The sequence below is a fragment of the Rhinopithecus bieti genome, unplaced genomic scaffold, assembly GCF_001698545.2.
Source record: "Rhinopithecus bieti isolate Rb0 unplaced genomic scaffold, ASM169854v2 scaffold_6946, whole genome shotgun sequence".
NCBI classification, from domain to species: Eukaryota; Metazoa; Chordata; class Mammalia; order Primates; family Cercopithecidae; genus Rhinopithecus; species Rhinopithecus bieti.
Genome location: NW_016805697.1, coordinates 950,447 through 972,158, shown reverse-complemented (window position 1 = coordinate 972,158; position 21,712 = coordinate 950,447). Strand labels below are relative to the sequence as shown.

The window sequence follows — 21,712 nt, the reverse complement described above, 5'->3', positions numbered from 1 at the left end:
TCTAATGTGTTTTTAATTTGCAAGCATGCATGTGCCTTTCACCGCAGTAGAACCGAGTCAGCATTTCTGAGTCCAGATATTGCTATATGCAAACAAGATAGTCAGGCTTAAGAATGCTGTGTGGTAGACTTAGATCTCCTGAAACACTTGTGAATGAAATTCACTTTGAATATTGATGAATAAAAGAAGATGCTTGAGAAAGGCTCCCCTGCCTGCCCCCACCCTCAAACACACACAAGAACTCCTCTTGCCTATTGGTGAGTGAATTGCCCCAATATAAAAGCACTGGGTGGGGAAAAGTGAGTTACAGAGTGAAAAGGCAATCCACAAATAATCACTCTTTTCTGCCTTTGATTGTGTCAGATTTTTTTTGTGTGTGTGGCAATTGTTTTCTTTTTTGCTTAGAAGAGGTTTATGGTCCAATGTCTGTCAAGTCAGCCCCTGTCTTAAGCTTGCAGTTGTATTTCTCTCTGGAGTTCCTGGAGGTGATGTTATCTTTTGTTCACTCAGCAGTGTGGTCGTTCCTGAGAGCATCTGTCACTTTAGGCATTACAAGATGGATGGGTCTCCAGTGAACTGCTGGTTGAAGCAAATGGTGAAAATAAGAAAAGTCAAGGGGTTTCAGGGTCTGCAGAGGGGACAGACAACAAGGAAACACTGTTAGAAATCAAGAGTAAGCTGAGCAATAGAGGAAGAGAGCAAAGATGGATCAGATGTCATTTTATAAACATCTTGGAAATCAGAATCTTTTGGCTTTCCTGATCTGAGGGAGACATCTGCATCATGGTAAACAATTCCATGCTTTGGATTTGCAAAATGTGTTTGAATATATATTTTTTAACCTTGGTAAAATGTTGGGAAATAATCATAATGATACAGAATATATTATGTGAGGATTTTGCTGTTTGGAGAATTAGTAGTCTTTTCAGTGTTTTAAAGTTTAAATTAAAATCTAAGCTTAAAATTTTGTTTTATTTTCTCTTTTTTCTTTCTTTCCTCTTTTTTTCTAAATTTTCTTTTGTAAACAAGTGACCAAGCACAGACATTAAAATGAAAAGTTTTGGCCACAAAACTAATATTGTTTACTAAATGCTTTTTGGCACTTTTGTAGAGGAATTCTGAAAATTCTATGCTCAGGCTTTTGGGAGGCTGGGGACAGATTTTAAGTTATTTTCAGTAAACTTCAACTTAAGGGGTTCTTTGGTCAAAAAAAGAAATATAATTGTTATTGATCTGTCAGAACAAGTTGGAGATTTGTATTGTATTTAGAAATACATTTTGTTGGTGAAGGTCAAAATTTGTAAATCCTGGCTAATACAAAGTCCCTCCTGTGAGAGACAAGGAACAGGAAGGAGGTTGGCCAGGGAATAAGAAAGGAGAAGAGGGGGCAATATGATTGAAAAAAAAAAAAATGATTTTGTCAAACTTCTTGGCATTTGTCTATGAAAAAGACCATAGGTTGAAAGGCAAAGAAATTAAGATGATTAGAAGCTTTAAGCTATACAAATGGTTGAGTATCTTCCTTCTCTATGGGTGTAAATAATAGATGAAAGAGTAAGAGTGACAACAAAGGATCAGGTCGTTTAAGAGAATGTGTGCAGCCTGAATAGGGGTCTGTGGCCCAGGGCCAAAGGTCTTAGCTTTGAGTGTAATTAGAAGAAAATACAAAAATGTCATTACTAACAGGTGAAGTGTGCAGCACGTGGCCAAAAATTAGCAATTTTAGACTCTGAAGCTACTGGAATTAGATTACTGACTTTTTTTTTTTTTTTTTTTTTTTTTTTTTTTTTTTTTTTGTTTTTTTTTTTTTTTTTTTGAAATCATTAGGGTCCTTTTGGAGTAATATGGTTTCATTGGCAGTAATGCAGTTTGACCTTGTTGACCATATGGGGTAATCTTGGGTTTGGATGTAGGTAGCAAGGCTCCTGCTGACTTAGGAAAAGATGTCTATTTATGTGTGGGCGGGGGGGATATATGTGAGTTTGAAAACTAGACATTCCATTTTAATTATTATTTTGCCTGAAGACCTTCTTCTGACAGTAAGAGGTAAGATAAATATTTTTATTCAAAAAATCTAAAATTTTTTTTTCTTTCTTTCAAGTTGGCATAAGAGAAAAGTAAAATAAAAAAAAATTTTGGACAACATAAGTTAATTTTACTTCAAATATTTTAGTTCTATAAATATTCATATTGAAGTTAGTTTATTTCTTAGGAAAATCCTCTTTTGTTTTCTTTTTAAACGTAATAACAAAGGACTAGAAATGCTTCTGTGTTATCTATAAAAATCAATGACAGGTAGCTTTCATTTCACTTTATGTTTTACAGCTATATTTCCTATTTTCCCATGTAGTAGTTTATATTGACCATAATCTATTTAGAGGAGAGATAAATATGCGTACTATAATTTTCAACCAATTATATGCAATTATAATTATTTAGTTTAATATCTTCTAGGAATACGCTACTCAGAAGGGTAGGAAACAATAGCTCTTTTTCTTTTTGCAGGCTTTCTTATTGGAAATTATTCAATCAATATTAATTATGTTTTACATTTTTGATAGTTCTTTGAGTAGATAAATTTGGCCTGAGTATCAGAGATTATTACTCTTAAATTCCTTAGGTAAGAAAATTATCTTCCACCTAACCCATTCCTAAAAGTCATCTGTTGGCTTTTGATATTACAGTAACATCTGCCACAAATGCAGACTTGACAGACTTATTCAACTTACTTTTAGTGGGGGAAATCATAAGAACAACAGAAATTATCCTTGAGTATATATAATTAGGAGTCATTATTTTGAGACTATTGAGAAAGGTGGAGTATCTGTATATTTGCTCATTATAATGTATATGGAGTTGTAAAGTGTAGACTTTGATAATTTCTAAGTGTGATTTTCAGAGAATTATAAATATTTAGATTATTATATAATATGTATTTGGAAATTAACTCATGTCTTTATATGTATTTTTTTTATTTTTTATGTTTTGCAGGTGCACAAAAAGCTTTAAACAAGTTAAAATCTAGGCAACAGACTCCCTGAAGTGTTGACTGCCCAACTTAATCATGACTGTGATTCAAAAATGTTATTAAATAAACCAAGGTATTGTACAATTATATATGCCCCTTCCCAATTTTTCAAGATCAAATTGTTTTAGGAAGTTGTATTTAAAATTTAAGTAAAACTACTATGTTTGCTCCTGAAAGTGAGTAAGAGCTCCTCTCCTTCCCTGCTTTCCTCTCCCCTCCCCCGTCCCCTTATCTCATACCAGAAAGCTTCTGCAGTGAGTTCTTTCTCTACAACAGCCTCTGTATTTCCTATATACCTAAATTAAGACAATAAGAATTCAGTTCTTTATTCCCTTTTGTTGATTATGATTTTATCCTTCAAATTGTCTAATAAATGAGACTTCTAGATTATAGGCTTCAGCAGAAATATCCAGATTATCCCTATTGACTGCACATATTCGTCTTATGTAACACTATCCTGAGATGTATGTTCTAAAGATTCTATAAAGGTTTTTTTTTTTTTCTATTTTAGGAGGCTTTTAATTTAGAAAAGGAAAAAGGTGATGTTCCCCACCCCCCAACAAAGAAAATCAGATGCTTGCTTAGAACTGAGAATTTAAGGCTACTGTTTAGGTAACCCCTATCTTTCAGAAGGGGCATATCCTAAGACTGTTTCTCTCCTTTTGGAAGTTACAATGTGCTTAAATAGCCTGGCATTTCCAAGAGAGGCCAAAGATCTTTTCCTCTTTTATAACACGTTGTATCCTTTTGAGGCCAAAAAGAACAAGAGGGTCATTGCCACTTCAGCCTGGTCCCTGTTTGTTTCTTCATGTTGACCACGCAGATACTGAAACCCAGGATGGGCTTAACATTTGGGCCTGGAACATCTGGAAAATGGTCAGAGAGGGAGCGGAGGAGGCAGAAGAAAGAGAACTGTTGCATTTTGTTTCACCAGGTGCTAGGAGGAAGCAACATTAGCCTTTTTGATATGGGAGGCACATTCTGTGGACCCTGGAGTTAGGCCGCAACAATTGAGGAGGTCAAAGGACAGCTGAGTGGGGTCAGTGAGACACCATGGGGTGTATTTTGTTACTTAGTAAAAGGAGCAGCCTCCTAAACCTTAAAGGATTCTCTTGAAAATCTGTGTTGTGAAAAGGTTTTATGAGTCTCATGGCAAAAACTCCTGATTTATCTAAGGAATGCTCGCTTTTGTCTAATGGAAGGATAATCCTTACCAAATGTTGGCAATGTCTATAAGAGTCAATATAGGTCTGAAAGAACAGTTGGAGTTTGAAGTGTACTTTGCTTTTCAAAATGTTCATCATTTTAGTGTTTCTCTCTCAGGAAGAATTTTGCACTGTTGAAATATCACCTTTTTCTTTCCTTGGAGCAGAAAGTGGTAGCGGGTGGGGAGTGAGGGAGGGTGGAGGGGGGAGAGGTAATCCAGGAACTTACATTAATTTAAAACTCATTCTACAAGCTTTTGGCCTAATCTGCAGACAAGGTATTATTATTAAACCTTTAAAAACACCAAAACTTGTTCACTCTAAGAAGTAATCTTTGAATTTATTTTAACTTATGAGGAAAATGGGTGGCACATGAAGTATGTTTCCGGAATTCAGACTTTTTTATTTAGTTGTCGATAGTTGATAGAAAAGGCTGTCAGTTGACAAATAACCTTCAACCTTGTGGTTCTTCCTGAATGTGGTCAAGAAGAAAATCAGTGTCAGAGTCACAAATAGAGAATAAGAAAAGCAATACAATAAGGAGTTTTCTCTCTGAAGGGAAATGGAGAAGGGAAAAATCTGCATGTTGTAAAAGCTCTCTTTACCACAACTCATGGCCTCAAGAGACCGCTTATGTGATTGTGGATACCTTTAAAAGGTATTAGCCACCTGACAGGTTGTGAAAGGAGACTGTTAGAGGAATTTGGCAGTATTTTGATATTCCAGTTTATATACTATCTTTTATATTCCAATCTATACACATATATATAGAGAAAGCATATATTACAATGTATATAATAAGGAAAGAAAGATAAAATGATAAGGAATATAATAGGCCTTGCTAATTAATAAATTTACAATATCTACTAATTGTGTGTGACTTCTTTTGAATTTTTGATAATCACTTGTGTTAAACATATACATAAATGTGAGGCTTAGCACGTAGTCTGCTCTTTTTCTATTTTCTCAAGGTTAAAGCACCTTTCAACAACTAATTTAGAAACCTAAGTATAGTGACTGATAATTGCCTAGAGAAAACCCACAGCTGTTTAAGTAACCTGAAAATTGTGGCAAAACTGACAAATACGATTAGCAATGTTAATAAGCTAAGAAGATGGAAAGACAGGAGCAGATGACAGAGTGGAAAGATGGAGGTAGCAAGAAATCATAAAAGAATGTTTAAAAAAAAAAAACAGAATGTTCATGGGTGCTTTGAATTTACAGTGCTTTTTCTTTCAAGCAAAGTCTCCCTCTTTTATTACTTACTCTCTGAATTACCAGCAGAATGTGTGCTTTGCAGGTTAAATAATTCAAATACATTTGTTCAGCCCCTAATTCACATCTGATTTTGAAAAAAGACAGCTATTTGGCAATAGTATTTAAGAAAAACCATCAAGTTTTGCCAATTCTAAGGCACAATTTGATTTGCAGTGCTTTTTAGAAGTCAATTTTAAACGTACTTCTGTTTTACTGTAATTACTTTGCGAATTTATTTACCCCTCTTTGTACCCTTGTAATGCCTAGTCACTCAAATATATTACACAAGAGACCCTCTTTCTGGGTTTAGTGATCCACCATTATCAAAAACAAAACAAAGCCAAAAAAACAACCCGGAGAAGTATTTAATATGTTATTATTACTAGTTATATTTATCTGGCTAATGTTCATAGCCAACTTTGCAGACAACTTCTTTGGGATAATTAAATGGGGCTGGGTAAATAAGAGAAATTAGTTGAGTGTGAGGTGGAAAATATTTAGTTATCTGTGCCCTTCCCACTATTTAAAGCATCAGATGAAATTTAGAAAATTATTGTAGTATCTTTTGAAATTCTACTCTGCATTTGGGAAATTGGCAAGTTGTTTTTTGCCTCTGGTGTTTTATGCAGATTTTAATGATTGTTGTGATAAATCCCCAGAAGTTTGTTTTCAGAAACCATAGAGACTCTGAACTCTGAATGTGACAGCGTTGAAAGATGTGGTGAGCCACACGTTGGAAGCATTTCTTGTTATTTAATGTTTTCTGTTCTGGATTATTGACTGTTCTCCCTGTTGAAAAATTGGTCTCTGGTGACATGGTAGAGGTCACACGTTGCCTATTATTGTTTTGCTTCTTTGATCTTACACAAGGATTGCCTCTGGTAATTATACTAGTTCCAGAGAGTCTTGACAAGAGGTGTTTATTTTACAGAAGAATTTCTGGCATTTCAAGGAAGAAAGTAAAGATTTCCAGTGGTAACTTGTACTTCTTTGTTACAAAGGAAAAATAGCGTTGTAATCATGATAGTTTTTTATCATTATTATGAAATTAGTTGGCATAGTACAATAACTATTTCTAAAACAATTTAATATATATTGCATATCTGTAAGTATATTGGTAAAAAGGGTAAATTTTAGGATTAAGTTACTAGGGTTGGGTTTTATTTGAATACCTAAAATATTTTTGACTTTACAAACCATCAAAAGAAATTCTTCCAGCCTGGCCAACATGGTGAAACCCTCTCTCTACTAAATAAATACAAAAATTAGCTGAGCGTGGTAGCACGCGCCTGTAATTCCAACTACTCAGGAGGCTGAGGCAGGAGAATCGCTTGAACCCAGCAGGCGGAGGTTGCAGTGAGCCATGATTGCACCACTACACTCCAGCCTAGGCAGCAGAGCGAGACTCCACCTCAAAAAACAAAACAAAAACAAAACAAAACAACAACAACAACAACAAAAAAAAAACACAAAAGAAAAGAAAAAATAAATTTGTCCAAATTTAAATGTACAAAACTATTAAAGGAGTTTAAAATTTTTGTCTTTTAATCTGTTTGCACTTTCTAAACATTCTCAGCAAGAAGGATGAATAAAAATGAAATAAAACACTTCTGTTTTGAATGCATGGTTAGCTTTGTGCTTTTATGGAATGTGCTTGGGAAGAGATACGTCTTCAGACCTGTTTAATATATAATTGGATAAGACACAAAAGCTCAATTTATTCATTTTTTTGTTACTCAGTTCCAGCATTAAACAAAATATATGTCCCCCAAAACTCACCATCTACTGGGGGAAGTTAGACAGATACTAGACCAAACTAACTATAATGGAGAGTGACAAATATCAATTTAAAAGAATAAATAAATGCTCAGAGAGCACAAAAGAGAGAGAACAAGAATATATAATTGTTTAATATTTTGGATTTGAGACTGAAAACACAGGCAGTGTGTTTGGTTTACTTGTCTAAGAGTCATACGTTATTCCCTCTCATCAGGCAATATTTTTAATAGAGAAAGAGCATGTAAGCAGAAATACAGTAACAAATAATTTTCTTATACAAAGAGTTTTGTCACTGTAAGAGACAGTCATAATCTATCCTATACAATCATTTTACAGATGAAGAAATTGAGCTTGAGAGAGGTTAGGGGACTTGTTCAAGATCACATCAGTAGGGACACAGCCAGGCCTCTTAGAACTTAAGAAATCTTTTATCTCTCAATCATTGTACATACTCTAGAGTTGTACTGTTCAGTATGACAGCTACTAGTCATGTGTAGCTATTTAAATTAATTACAGCTGGGCGCAATGGCTCACGCCTGTAATTCCACACTTTGGGAGGCTGAGGCGGGTGGATTGCTTGAGGCCAAGGTTTCGAGACCAGCCTTGCCAGCATAGTGAAATCCCATCTCTACAAAAAATATGAAAATTACCTGGGCACGTGGCACATGCCTCTAATCTCAGGTACTTGGAAGGCTGAGGCATGATGCAAGGAGAATCGCTTGAGCCCCTGAGGTGGAGGTTGCAGTGAGCTGAGATCATGCCACTGCACTCCAGCCTGGGCAACAGAGTAAGACTCTGTGTCAAAAAAAAAAAAATTAATTACAATAAAATACAATTGAAATTTTAGTTCCTTAGTCACACTGGCCACATTTTAAGTGTTCAACTGTCACTTGTGGCTAGTGGCTACCATACTAGACAGTCCAGAATATGAACATTTTCATTATCTTAGAAAATTCTGTTGGGCAGTGCTGTTCTTGGTGTCAAAGGTCATCTCGTGAGTTGTATATATGATTGTACAATTTCTTTTCTTTTCTTTTCTTTTTGAGAGGGAGTCTCATTCTGTGGCCCAGGCTGGAGTGCAGTGGCCATATCTCAGCTCACTGCAAGCTCCGCCTCCCGGGTTCCAGCCATTCTCCTGCCTCAGCCTCCCGAGTAGCTGGGACTACAGGCGCCCGCCACCTCGCCCGGCTAGTTTTTTGTATTTTTTTTTTTAGTAGAGACGGGGTTTTACCGTGTTAGCCAGGATGGTCTTGATCTTGTGACCTCGTGATCGCCCGTCTCGGCCTCCCAAAGTGCTGGGATTACAGGCTTGAGCCACTGTGCCCGGCCGATTGTACAATTTCTTAATAAATAAATTGTATATAGTGCCAAAGAGCAGCCTTTGGAACTTTTACATTATTTATTCCTAGAAACAAGGCCCCAGAATCTACTGTAGTGCCCAACTTCTGTAAAGGAAAGAATGCATCTTATTTTTCTTCATATCCTCAGTGTGGCATAATGATACTTTTTTTTTTTAATTTAAAAATAGTCGCTGCTGGCCGGGCGTGGTGGCTTATGCCTGTAATCCCAGCACTTTGGGAGGCCGAGGCAGGCCTGGCTTACATGGTGAAACCCCGTCTCTACTAAAAAATACAAAAAAACTAGCTGGGCGTGGTGGCGGTGCCTGTAGTCCCAGCTACTCGGGAGGCTGAGGCAGGAGAATGGCGTGAACCTGGGAGGCAGAGCTGGCAGTGAGCCGAGATTGTGCCACTGCACTCCAGCCTGGGCGACAGTGCGAGACTCCATCTCAAAAAAAAAAAAAAAAAAAAAAAGGCGCTACTATGACTACCAACATTTTCTGCACTTTTTTTTTCCTGTGCCAGGGATTATTCTACAAATTTATGGCCAGGCGCGGTGACTCACGCCTGTAATCCCAGCACTTTGGGTGGCCGAGGTCGGCGGATCACAAGGTCAGGAGATGGAGACCATCCTGGCTAACACGGTGAAACCCCGTCTCTACTAAAAATACATAAAAAATTAGCCGGTGTCGTGGCAGGCGCCTGTAGTCCCAGCTACTCAGGAGGCTGAGGCAGGAGAATGGCATGAACCCAGAAGGCAGAGGTTTCAGTGAGCTGAGACGGCGCCACTGCACTCCAGACTGGGTGACAGAGCGAGACTCCATCTCAAAAAAAAAAAAAAAAAAAAATTATTACTGTATGTAAAATCTCTTGTGTTTTCACAAAAATCTATGAAATTGAAAGTACTATCTCCATTTTATAGATGAAAGATTGAACAATTTGCCCAGTATCATACTAGGAATAGGTGGGTACAGGATTTGAATTAAGGTCATTGAACTCCTGAGTCAATATAATTAATCCCTATGACAGTAGAAAATCTATAAATGCTGAGTGAATAATTGTTAAAAATTTAGAAAGTGACATCTGTAAAGGAAAAAGTAATAGAACACTAGGAAGTTATACAAATTTGTCTTTTTTTTTTTTTGAGACAGAGTCTCGCTCTGTTGTCCAGGCTGGAGTTCAGTGGCATGATCTCGGCTCACTGCAACCTCCGCCTCCCGGGTTCAGGCAGTTCTCTGCCTCAGTCTCCTGAGTAGCTGGGATTACAGGCGCCCGCCACCCCGCCAGGCTAATTTTTGTATTTTTAGTAGAGACGGGGTTTCACCATCTTGACCAGGCTGGTCTTGAACTCCTGACCTTGTGATTCACCTGCCTCACCCTCCCAAAGTGCTGGGATTACAGGCATGAGCCACCGCGCCCGGCCCCAGATTTGTCTTTTTAGTACTATGCTTGACACATGAGATTTTGTTGAAATTTTTTTTGTTTTGTTTTTTAGCTCATCAGCTATCGTTAGTGTATTTTATGTGTGTCTCAGAACAGTTCTTCCAGTGTGGCACAAGATGGCTTTGAATGCGACCCAACACAAATTTGTAAACTTTCTTAAAACATGATGAGATTTTTGCCAGGTGCAGTGGCTCATGCCTGTAATCCCAGCACTTTGGGAGGCCGAGGCAGGTGCATAACCAGAGGTCTGGAGTTCAAGACCAGCCTGACCGATATGGAGCAACCCCGTCTCAACTAAAAATACAAAATTAGCTGAGCATGGTGGCGGGCGCCTGTAATCCCAGCTAGTTGGGAGGCTGAGGCAGGAGAATCACTTGAACCCGGGAGGTGGAGGTTGCAGTGAGCCAAGATCACACCAAAACAACAACAAAAAATGATGAGTTTTTTTTTGCTTTTTCTTTCTTTCTTTGTTTTGTTTGTTTTTTAGCTCATCAGCTATTGTTAGTGTTAGTGTATTTTATGTGTGGCCCAAGGCATTTCTTCTTCTTCCAGTGTGGTCCAGGGAAGGCAAAAGATTGGACACCCCCGTTCTAGGGGATGACTAAATTCTTGACACCCTTTGGCAGGAATGCTTCCTAGATGGTGAGTGTGCTTCATATCGTCCCCACTGAGAAGGCGCGCAGCATCTCACTGCCTCACTTTTAGTGATGCTAAGCTCATCCAGTGGGTTCAGGAGGTGAGAGCGTGATCTCTCCATTATAAAGTTCCCCATCAACCTTCTATCTCATGGTTTCACTTACTACCATTGCCTGCGTGAATTTTGCATTAGGGGTTACAAAGTGGTAATTTTATAATTCTGTCATTCCTTGCCCCCCTCCTTTTTTTTTTTTTTTTTTTGAGACAGAGTTTTGCCCTTGTCACCCAGGCTGGAGTGCGGTGGTGCTATCTTGGCTCACTGCAACTTCTGTGTCCCAGGTTCATGCGATTCTCCTGCCTCAGCCTCCCGAGTAGTTGGGACTGCAGGTGCCTGCCACCATGTCTAGCTAATTTTTTGTTATTTTTGGTACCGACGGAGTTTCACCGTGTTAGCCAGGATGGTCTTGATCTCCTGACCTCATGATGCACCCGCCTCGGCCTCCCAAAGTGCTGGGATTACAAGCGTGAGCCACTGTGCTTGGCCTCTTTGACCATTTTTTAGCTGGAATTCTTCTTTTGAAAAAATGCAAACTCTCAATAATCAGGACTATTTGGTTACTTGGAAGTACAGAAAGAGCAGAATAAATGCTCTTTTCTTTTCTGCTTGTAGTACTCTGTTTTTGTCTTTCCAAAAGGAGCTCTTTTTCTCCTTTAGTAGCAAAATTAATTTGTGAATGTTTATATTTTAAATATGCTTCAGTCAGTTGGATCTATTCTCTTTTATGTTTGGTTTCTCTAATCTTTAGCCTATGGGAGCTCTTCAAGTAGTCTCCTATGTCTTTTAACATGTTTCATTAGTTCTTTTTTTTTTTTTTTTTTTTTCACCCAGGCTGAAGTGCAGTGGCACAATCCACAATCACAGTTCACTGCAGCCTCCACCTCTCAGGCTCAAAGAATTCTCATGCCTCAGCTTCCCGAGTAGCTGGGACCACAGGCACACACCACCACATGCCCAGTTAATTTTTGTTTTTGTAGAGACAGGGTTTCATCATGTTGCCCAGGCTGGTCTCAAACTCCTGGACTCAAGCCATCTGCCTGCCTTGGCATCCCAAATTGCTGGGATTACAAGTGAGAGCCACTGCACCCGGCCTTATTAGTTCTTGATAACCTTTGCTTTCTTGTTCAGATGTTTGAGGCTCATCTTGCATATTCCCTGCCCCAGACTTGGAACTGGTCATACCTTGAAAAAATCTTGATTGCTTTCAGTGTGGAAGGCATTAGGCCACTACAATCAGAGTATAGAAAGTGCTTATTAATAGTAATTGAATGTCATTGCTTTTCAGATTTTTCAGTAGACAAAGCTTAGAAATACTTATTTTAAAACTTTTTTAAAAATGAGTTATTACTTAGAATAGGTACATCCCCATCTACCTGTACTACAGCTTACTTTGCTGTTAAAATCACACAACCTCAAATTAGTGTTTTAGATTCAGTTCTTTTTCTTTTAGCTTGTACATGATCTTTTAAAATCAGTTTTCTTGTTCTTTGTCATTTCCTTTGTAAAATAGTTTTAAAATTAATGTTTATTTGTTCCAGATAGTTGGTATTAAAAGAAACTTTTATCAAAACTGCAAGTGTAGTACTTGAAAATATATTTATACTTAGTCAAAAGGGGAACTTTTTTTCTTCTTCTTTTCCTTTTTTTTTTCCACACAGGGTCTCATTTTATCAGCCAGGCTGGAGTACAGTGTCATGATCATGGCTCACTACAGCCTCGACTTCCTGGGCTCAAGCAGTTCTCCCACCTCAGCCTCCCGAGTAGCTGAGACTACAGGCACGCGCCACCAATCTTGGATAATTTTTGATGTTAGGAGGTTTTTTGTTTTGTTTTGTTTTGTTTTTGAGACAGAGTCTCACTCTGTTGCCCAGGCTGGAATGCAGGGGCACGATCTTGGCTCACTGCAACCTCCACCTCCTGGGTTCAAGAGATTCTTTTGCCTCAGTCTCTCAAGTAGCTGGGATTACAAGTGCCCACTACCATGTTGGGCTAATTTTTGTATTTTTAGTAGAGACGGGTTTCACCATCTTGGCCAGGCTGGTTTCGAACTTCTGACCTTGTGATTTGCCCACCTCAGCCTCCCAAAGTGTGGGATTACAGGCGTCAGCCATTGCGCCTGGCCCTGATGTGAGGAGTTTTTTAATAGAGAGGTAGGGTTATTTTGTTGTGATTTTTAAAATTGTTATTTGGCTTTGTGACTCTTAGGCTCATATCTTAAGTTAAAATTTCCTTTCCAGCCTGTTTTGCAACTGTTATATATAGAGATGAGGCCACATCAGCAAACAAACATTTTCTTTTCTGATTTTTTTCTTTGGCGGTCGGCAATTTTGTAGTACATTACGGAGTATCCATTTACCCAACTGGGCCATCTTGGTCAGTGGTTTAGTAGCTTAATGGTCTGAGTGTTAAAGATATCACCTAAGAGAGCTGCCTCTGAGCCAAACTGATTTGGTTCTACCCTGTCTTACCTATTTCCTTGTAGACTGATCTTAGGCAAGTTCCTTAACTTCTCTAAGCCTCAGTTATCTTGAAAATGTGAGTAATAATAGTGCTTGCTCGGCACTTAGTAAGCTCTCCATGCTACTCTTGCAATTGTTGAAGGGATGCTTTCTTTCACATTTTTTGACAATAACTACCACCACCACCATCACCACCACCACCACCACCACCACCACCACCACCGTCACTACTACTAGTAATAATAACAACAGCTACTATTATATTAACTGCCAGTAATGCCTGCCATTGTAACACGTGCTTCACATACAACTTTAACTACAAGTCCGACTATGTATTCTGAAATCAATGCTTTAATTGTAAAAAGTATTTGAGAGTTAAGGGAAAATTTTATCACTGAGGAGGGCATTTCTCTCTCTCTCTGCTGTATACTTTTTAAAATTTTCTTTGAGACAGAGTTTTGCTTTTGTTGCCCAGGCTGGAGTGCAGTGGCGTGATCTCAGCTCACTGCAACCTCTACTCCAGGGTTCAAGTGATCCTCCTGCCTCAGTCTTCCTAGTACCTGGGATTACAGGCGCCTGCTACCATGCCTGGCTATTTTTTGTGTTTGTAGTAGAGACGGGATTTTGCAATGTTGGCCAGGCTGGTCTCACGCTCCTGACCTCAGGTGATCTGCCCACCTTGGCCTCCCGAAGTGCTGGAATTACAGATCTGAGCCACTGCACCCGGCCTCTCTGCTATATACTTAATAAATACTATAGAAGTACAGTTTTAATAATAGAGTAATTTTTTTTTTTTTTTTTTTGAGACGGAGTCTCTCTCTGTCGCCCAGGCTGGCGTGCAGTGGCCGGATCTCAGCTCACTGCAAGCTCCGCCTCCCGGGTTCACGCCATTCTCCTGCCTCAGCCTCCGGAGTAGCTGGGACTACAGGCGCCCACCACCTCACCTGGCTAGTTTTTTTTGTATTTTTTAGTAGAGACGGGGTTTCACCGTGTTAGTCTGGATGGTCTCGATCTCCTGACCTCGTGATTCACCCGTCTCGGCCTCCCAAAGTGCTGGGATTACAGGCTTGAGCCACCGCGCCCGGCCTAAAGTAATTATTAACTATGAAACATTTCACAAAAAGGAAATGAAAACATACAGATTAAGGAGTACTGTCCCTCAGAGTGCATTGCTACTCTTCCATTTTCAAAAGGCAAAAGAGAATTGAGGAGAGGCGTGGAAGCATTAGCAGGCAGTTATTTCCCAAGCTACTATTTTTTTTTTTCTTCCAACGTCTCTAGCCCCCCTTCCTAAAGTCACCGAAGATAGAGGCTACCTATTTTACCCACATCCCCATTCTGCAATTTTTCTTTCTGTGGAAAAAGGGGAAAGGATAGAGCAGAAAGGCTGCAAACCACAATGTTATGGTGGTTTGTAGTTGATCCAGTCTGCATTTTGAGCAATTAATTAGTAATGCAGAAAGACTTGCTCATATTTTTTACTGTCCTTTTCTTAGACATTTTCTCAAAGTCACGGAAGTGCTTGTTAGTATCTCAGAGGTCTGTAGTGCTATGACAAAATATTTAATATAGTTTGTCCTTTTGTAATTTTACAATAAAAAATATGGAAAGGCAATGTAATGGAGTTTTATAAACTTGATGTCAGCCAGATACATACAATACATAAGTATATAGTGGAAACTACAAGGTGACTTTCTGTCTTTTTTTTTTTTTTTTTCCTGGCCAACATAGTGAAACCCCGTCTCTACTAAAAATACAAAAATAAAATTAGCTGGGCGTGGTGGCAGGCACCTGCAGTCCCAGCTACTCGGGAGGCTGAGGCAGGAGAATGGCGGGAACCCGGGAGGCAGAGCTTTCAGTGAGCGGAGATCATGCCACTGCACTCCAGCCTGGGCGACAAAGCAAGACTCTGTCTCAAAAAAAAAAAAAATTTTAATGTTTGTGTTGTATTGGTGGGGAGTCTTAGGAGCCTGGTCTAAAGCTTGGTGTTTCAGGAACATTTCAGTGACAGACTTTGTTGATTTTCTTCTATTTCTTCATCTTTTAATTGGGTATTTTATATGCATATACAATTTGTAATTGGGTATTGTACATTTTGAGTATAAGCTTTTTGTTAAAAAGAAACCTGATAATTTAAAATCATGGCATTTTGGTTTTATTACCTATATGAGAAAAGTTGCCAAAATAGGACCCCGGCTTTTTCTCCAGATCATAGGAATCTCTAATAAAACTTTGACAAACCCAGCCACTCTGATGGAAATCAGTGCATACTACTCACTGCCACCAGGAATCATATCAGAAGTCTTGTTTGCTATGTAAAAGTAGCTCAGGGCACCAATATCTTCCATAGAGCTTTAGTGTGTGAGTCTGGGAAACTTGAGATAGAGTTGTGGATTCCCATGCATCACCTCTTCTCTGCTCGTGAGTGGGCACACTGGGTGTTGGCACCCTTTCCTGATGAACACAGATGCATCCTCAGGGTTCTTCTCAACCAGTCCTCCAGGGACTCTCTCCAGGGAGTTAGAGTTGGCATTCCAGATAAATTTTAAATTCTATCCTTCTCTTTGATAGAGGGGGGCCTGAGATATTCTCAGAATTACCTGTCTTGAAATGAGATTTATCCAAGGTGAGGCTGTACAGTAAGAGTGCAGGCTTTGTCATCACATGGCTGGATCCTGAGTCCTGGCTGTATCCCTTACTAGTTGAATGGTAGTGAACTGGTCACTTCGTGTCTTCAGGTTTTGGTTTTTGGTTTTGTTTTTTAATCTGTGAAGTGGAAAGAAGTCATACCTTCTTCAGAATACTGAGGATTAAATACAACCATTTTAATAAAGTGCTTAGTAGACTATCTAGCCCAATAGTTCTCAGACTGTTAGTATTAGTACCCATTTATACTGTTAAAGATTATTGACCAGGCGTGGTGGCTCACACCTGTAATCACAGCACTTTGGCCGAGGCAGGTGGATCACAAGGTCAGGAGTTCAAGACCAGCCTGGCCGAGATGGTGAAACCCCATCTCTACTAAAAATACAATAATTAGCCAGGCACAGTGGCAGGTGCCTGTAATCCCAGCTACTCGGGAGGCTGAGGCAGGAGAATTGCTTGAACCCAGGCGACAGAGATTGCAGTAAACTGAGACTGCACCACTGCACTCCAGACTAGGCGACAGAGTGAGACTCCATCTCAAAAAAAAAAAAAAAAAAAAAAAAAAAAAAAAAAAGATTATTGAGGACCCCATAGAGTTTTTGTTTATTAAAAATTAAAACTGAACATTTTTACAAATATATTACTTTTAGAAATTATAATAAAACCCCACTATATATAAACATAGATAGCATATTTTATGAAAAATAATTGTATTTTCCAAAGACAAGTTAGTGAGTAGCTTATGTGCTTCTGCATTCAACCTGTTGCAATATCTCACATCCTGCAGATTCTGGAAAATTCCACGTACCTGTATGAGTGAATCAGAGTGAAAAAGACAAATAATATCCAAGTAATAGTTTGATGATATGCTCAGGAATGGACAGCTGACCCATTTCTAGCCAGAGATTCAAGGAAAAGTTTGCTGGGAAGTGGCATTCCATTCCAAATAAAAAGACCAAGGTTTCTAAAAAGAAGGCCTTTTGCCCTTTTGATTATTTGGAATGTAGACATGATGCCTGGTTTGTCACAGCTATTTGGGGACAAGATCGAGAGTAAAAGTCCACACATTCAGGGTGATGGAGCAGAATGACAGGAAGAGCTCTGTTCTTGAGAGCACTGTTGAACAGCTGAACCAGCGCCTACAAGTCTTACCTACCTACTTTGAACAAAAAAAAATTTGTTTAAATAGTTTGAAATAGTTTTGGCTTGGTGTGGTGGCTCATGCCTATAATCCCAGCACTTTGGGAAGCCCAGGCAGGTGGATCACTTGAGGTCAGGAGTTCAAGACCAGCCTGGCCAACATGGGGAAACTGCATCTCTAGTAAAAATATGAAAATTAGCCTGGTGTGCTGCCGTGTGCCTGTAGTCCCAGCTACTTGGGAGGCTGAGGAGAGTTGCTTGAACCTGGGAGGCGGAGATTGCAGTGAGACAAGATTGTGCCACTGCACTCCAGCCTGGGTAATAGAGTGAGAGACACTGTGTCTCAAAAAAATAAAATAAAATAAAAAAATAGTTCTGACTTCATGGACCATTGAAAGGGTAGGGTCTTGCCCCCCCTACCCCCACCCCAGGACCCTTTGAGTCTCATTAGTCTAGCCACTAATTAGCACCCAGTAAATTGTTGTTGTTGTTATTGTTTTAAATGGATTTTTTTTTTTTTTTTTTTTGGACAGTTTCGCTCTTGTCATCCAGGCTGGAGTTCAGTGGCACAATCTTGGCTCACTGCAACCTCCGCCTCCCGGGTTCAAGCGATTCTCCTGCCTCATCTTCCTGAGTAGCTGGGACTACAGGCACATGCCACCATGCCTGGCTAATTTTTGTATTTTTAGTAGAGACGGGGTTTCACCATGTTAGCCAGGCTGGTCTCAATCTCCTGACCTCATGATCCACCCACTGCGGCCTCCCAAAGTGCTAGGATTACAGGCGTGAGCCACTATGCCCAGCCTATACATGGAAATTTTTATAACCAGCAAGTACTATAGTACTATATAAATATTAGTGATGAGAAGTAAAGGTCATGGCTTCAAAGCTTTGTGCTATATACTTTCTTGAAGCGTCCCAAATAAGATTGTACTTCAGATGAAGCAAAAGAAACCACAGAGGTTTTCAAATACTAGTAATACATAAATGAATTATTTGAGTTGAAAAGGCTCAAGTCTTGCTTTCAGAAATTTAATTAAATACATAACCATAAAGCTTTCATTTTTTTTCCAGAAGAGAGGCTTTTTCCCCCATCTAGAGTAATAGATATTTGTAAAGAAAAAATTCATTACTTACTCTGAAACCACTGATAGAGTTTCTAGGGAGTTATAGTAGCCTATAAAGGTGATATGGCCACATTGTTAACCAGGTTGGGATTCATGATTGACAGGTCAGTCTTGATTTACTGGTTGGAGAGCCTTGACTTAAGCATTTATTACTGTTATAGATACAAAATCCCTTAAAGGGGCTTTTTGAGTTGGGCTTGGGCTGTGAAGACAAAAAGCACATGTGATATGATAACAGGTAACTTACACAAGCTGTCTTAAGATATCTGGGTAATGCATATATTTCACATCTTAACAAGATGTATGGACATAGTTTATATTAGCTCTACCTGTGCTTTGAGACATAGAACCTCTAATTATATCGATTTTATCCTTTCTTCTTTTTGTTGGGGATGGGTAGGTGTAGATCATGGGGAATTCATATGCTGGGCAACTGAAATCTGCTCGATTTGAGGAAGCGCTCCACAACTCCATAGAAGCCTCCCTCAGATGTAGTAGTGTGGTACCGCGGCCAATTTTTTCCCAGCTATACCTGGACCCTGACCAGCATCCTTTCTCATCTGCAGGTAAGTTTCTCAATCACACGTATTTCTGGATTCTTTCTTTTTTTTTTTCTTTAGATAGAATCTCCATCTGTCGCCCAGGCTGGAGTGCAGTGGCGTGATCTTGGCTCACCGCAACCTCCGCCTCCTGGGTTCAAGCAATTCTCCTGCCTCAGGCTCCTGAGTAGCTGGGACTACAGGCACACGCCACCAGGCATGACTAATTTTTTTGTATTTTTATTAGAGACAGGGTTTCACCATGTTGGTCAGGCTGGTCTTGAACTCCTGACCTCGTGATCTGCCTGCCTCAGCCTCCCAAAGTGCTGGGATTACAGGAGTGAGCCACCGCGCCCGGTCACTGGACTCCTTGTTTAAAAAGTGGGATTCTTGTTTTAGAAGTGGGGATTCCAAATCCTGGGACCTCTGAGATAAATTGGCTAAATGTTAGAAAATGCTAGACTTCTTTTCTTCAATTATGTCTTTCAGAACTGTGCATTTTTCCATAAGTATCTTTTTGTTAAATCTGCTATGATTTATTTGTTTACCCAGATGTCAAACCCAAGGTGGAGGATCTGGACAAAGATTTGGTAAATCGCTACACTCAAAATGGAAGTCTGGATTTTTCTAACAATCTAACAGTTAATGAAATGGAAGACGATGAAGACGATGAAGAAATGTCTGATTCAAACAGTCCACCAATTCCCTATTCACAAAAACCTGCCCCGGAAGGATCTTGCACTACAGATGGTGGGTTTCAGTTTTGTTTTCTTTTTGCTATTTTCTCTCTAATATTGTCTGACATATTTCTAATTATTACATGTGGTGCTCAAGGCTGGAAACTAGTAATTATGGCATAGAGAGGAATGAGAAATGATTATGCTCTCATTCACATTATCTCCTGTGACTTCACAACAGATGTCTGTAAGAAAGACAAGTATTATCATCTCATCTTATAGATAAAGAGACTGAAATTCACAGTTGTTGACTTTCCTGAGATGGTCTGTTTAGAATTGCCTTTGCAATTCTTGACCTGCCTTTGCAAAGCCAGGTCAAGGCTTTTCCAGTATTCCAAGTACTTTCTACAAGAATGCTACTATTTTAGGACATTTTTTAGTGTTCCCTCTTCATACTTCTTTCTATTCCACCCCTGCCCTGCAGACAATCAGAGAGATATTAGATATTTCATATTTACTTTTTACATTTATTTTGAACACTTATCCAATATACATGATTAAAATATTTTATACATATTATAAATGTAAAAATTTATAGAGGATTAAAATGTGTATATTTTGATAATCCCTTTTTATTAAGGTCAACCTCCTCTTCCACCAAGCCTTCATATTTTGTAAGAAAATCCTAGTATAAAGCATTTCCAGTATTTCATGGTTTTGGTGATATCATAACTTAAATTACACTCTTCCCTCCATTTAATAGTTTACTGTGCTATTTTCTGACCATCCCAGCCTAATTAATTCATGAATAATACTTTGTCCAGATTAGCCAGAGTATTGTTCTTCCACCCAGAATGACTTGGACCTAGGATGATTTCAGTGCATGAACGTTTTGGAGTAGGGGAAATGGAAAGAGAAGAAAAGGGATATAATTTCAGAACATTCCTCTTACAAAGCTTAAAGTGCAAATAATTAGAGAAAAACTAGAGGTTCAAATATGGAAAGCCAAAAAGCCCTGCTTGGGAGTTTTATTTTCTCTTGACTTTTTTTTTTTTTTGGACAATGTGATAAACAGTAAAGGAGTCAAAATCCCCTACCTAGGAGATGAGGAAACCTGAGTAATTCTCCTGGGAGCTTCTACGTGCCCAATTCACTAAAGATGGCCTCTAGCGATTAGTACTACGGCCCTGCCTGTAGCACATTATTCCTTATGAATTTGTTTATGATTGCTCAAACTTAATAAATATATATGGATTTATTCATTATTGACATAATACAGGCTTTTAAGCCTGTGAAGGTGTAGGAGGTGACTAGCATTATGTTTCATCTTACTTGCTTTACATCCATCTTCATGCCTTTTATTTAATTGAGCTGTCAACTCGTTTATCAGGTAACAAACTGGAAGGTGAAATAGTGCTTAAAACGTTGTTGGATTCCCATTGAGAATCTTATGTGTGAGAGTTACATAGAGTAAAATCTTTAGAGGATAATTTTCAAATATCTAATTTTATACCAAAAAATGGGAGAGAGGTTTCCATTTTTCCTGTGCCCTAGGTATGTTTTTAGTTTGCCTTGCAGGGTATCTGGCACTGGTGTTATTTATAAGCAGGTATGGAGAGCTGTTTACTACCCACCAAGGTATAATAAACTCAGTGATCTAGAGATAGCCAGTATTTCTTAAACTTTAGAACATGAAAAAATGAGAGTATATGGGAAGGGTAATATTATTTTAAACATAAAGGAGGTGCAATGTTTTTTTAACCGTCTCACTCAAGTTCAAGATTTAGATTCCAAGACAATTCAAAAACACTAGTCCTACACTTAGATTCCTATATCAGCTACTTTCAGTTCTTATGATTAATGTCCATTTGTCCATTTTTTTCCCCTTTTAATTCACCTTGGGGGAAGGCATAGACAGCTTTTTTTTTTTTTTTTTTTGGAGACGGAGTCTCACTCTGTGGCCCAGGGTGGAGTGCAGTGGCACGACCTCACCTCACCGCAGCCTCCACCTCCCGGGTTCAAGCAGTTCTCTGCCTCAGCCTCCCAAGTTGCTGGGATAACAGGTGCCCACCACCACACCTGGCTAATTTTTGTATTTTTAGTACAGACGGGGTTTCACCATCTTGACCAGGCTGGTCTTGAGCTCGTGACCTCATGATCCACCCTCCTTGGCTCCTAAAGTGTTGTGATTACAGGCGTGAACCACTGTGCCCGGCCAGTAGCTCTTTTTTTTTTTTTTTTGACGGAGGCTTGCTCTGTCGCCCAGGCTGGAGTGCAGTGGTGTGATCTCGGCTCACTGCAAGCTCCACCTCCCGGGTTCACGCCATTCTCCTGCCCCAGCCTCCTGAGTAGCTGGGACTACAGGCGTCTGCCACCATGCC

At 39.2% G+C, this 21,712-nt stretch overlaps 1 protein-coding gene across 1 annotated transcript in view; it reads left to right on the top strand.

Moving 5' to 3' along the window:
• Positions 1–520: 520 nt before the first annotated feature.
• GREB1L (GREB1 like retinoic acid receptor coactivator) overlaps positions 521–21,712 on the top strand; it is a 167,926-nt gene continuing 146,734 nt past the window's right edge. Inside the window, exons 1-4 of the mRNA XM_017873530.1 lie at positions 521–786; positions 2,992–3,101; positions 18,516–18,681; positions 19,207–19,404. Coding sequence (XP_017729019.1) covers positions 18,525–18,681; positions 19,207–19,404 — 355 coding nt within the window. The 5' untranslated portion in view covers positions 521–786; positions 2,992–3,101; positions 18,516–18,524. The remainder of the gene's footprint in view (positions 787–2,991; positions 3,102–18,515; positions 18,682–19,206; positions 19,405–21,712) is intronic.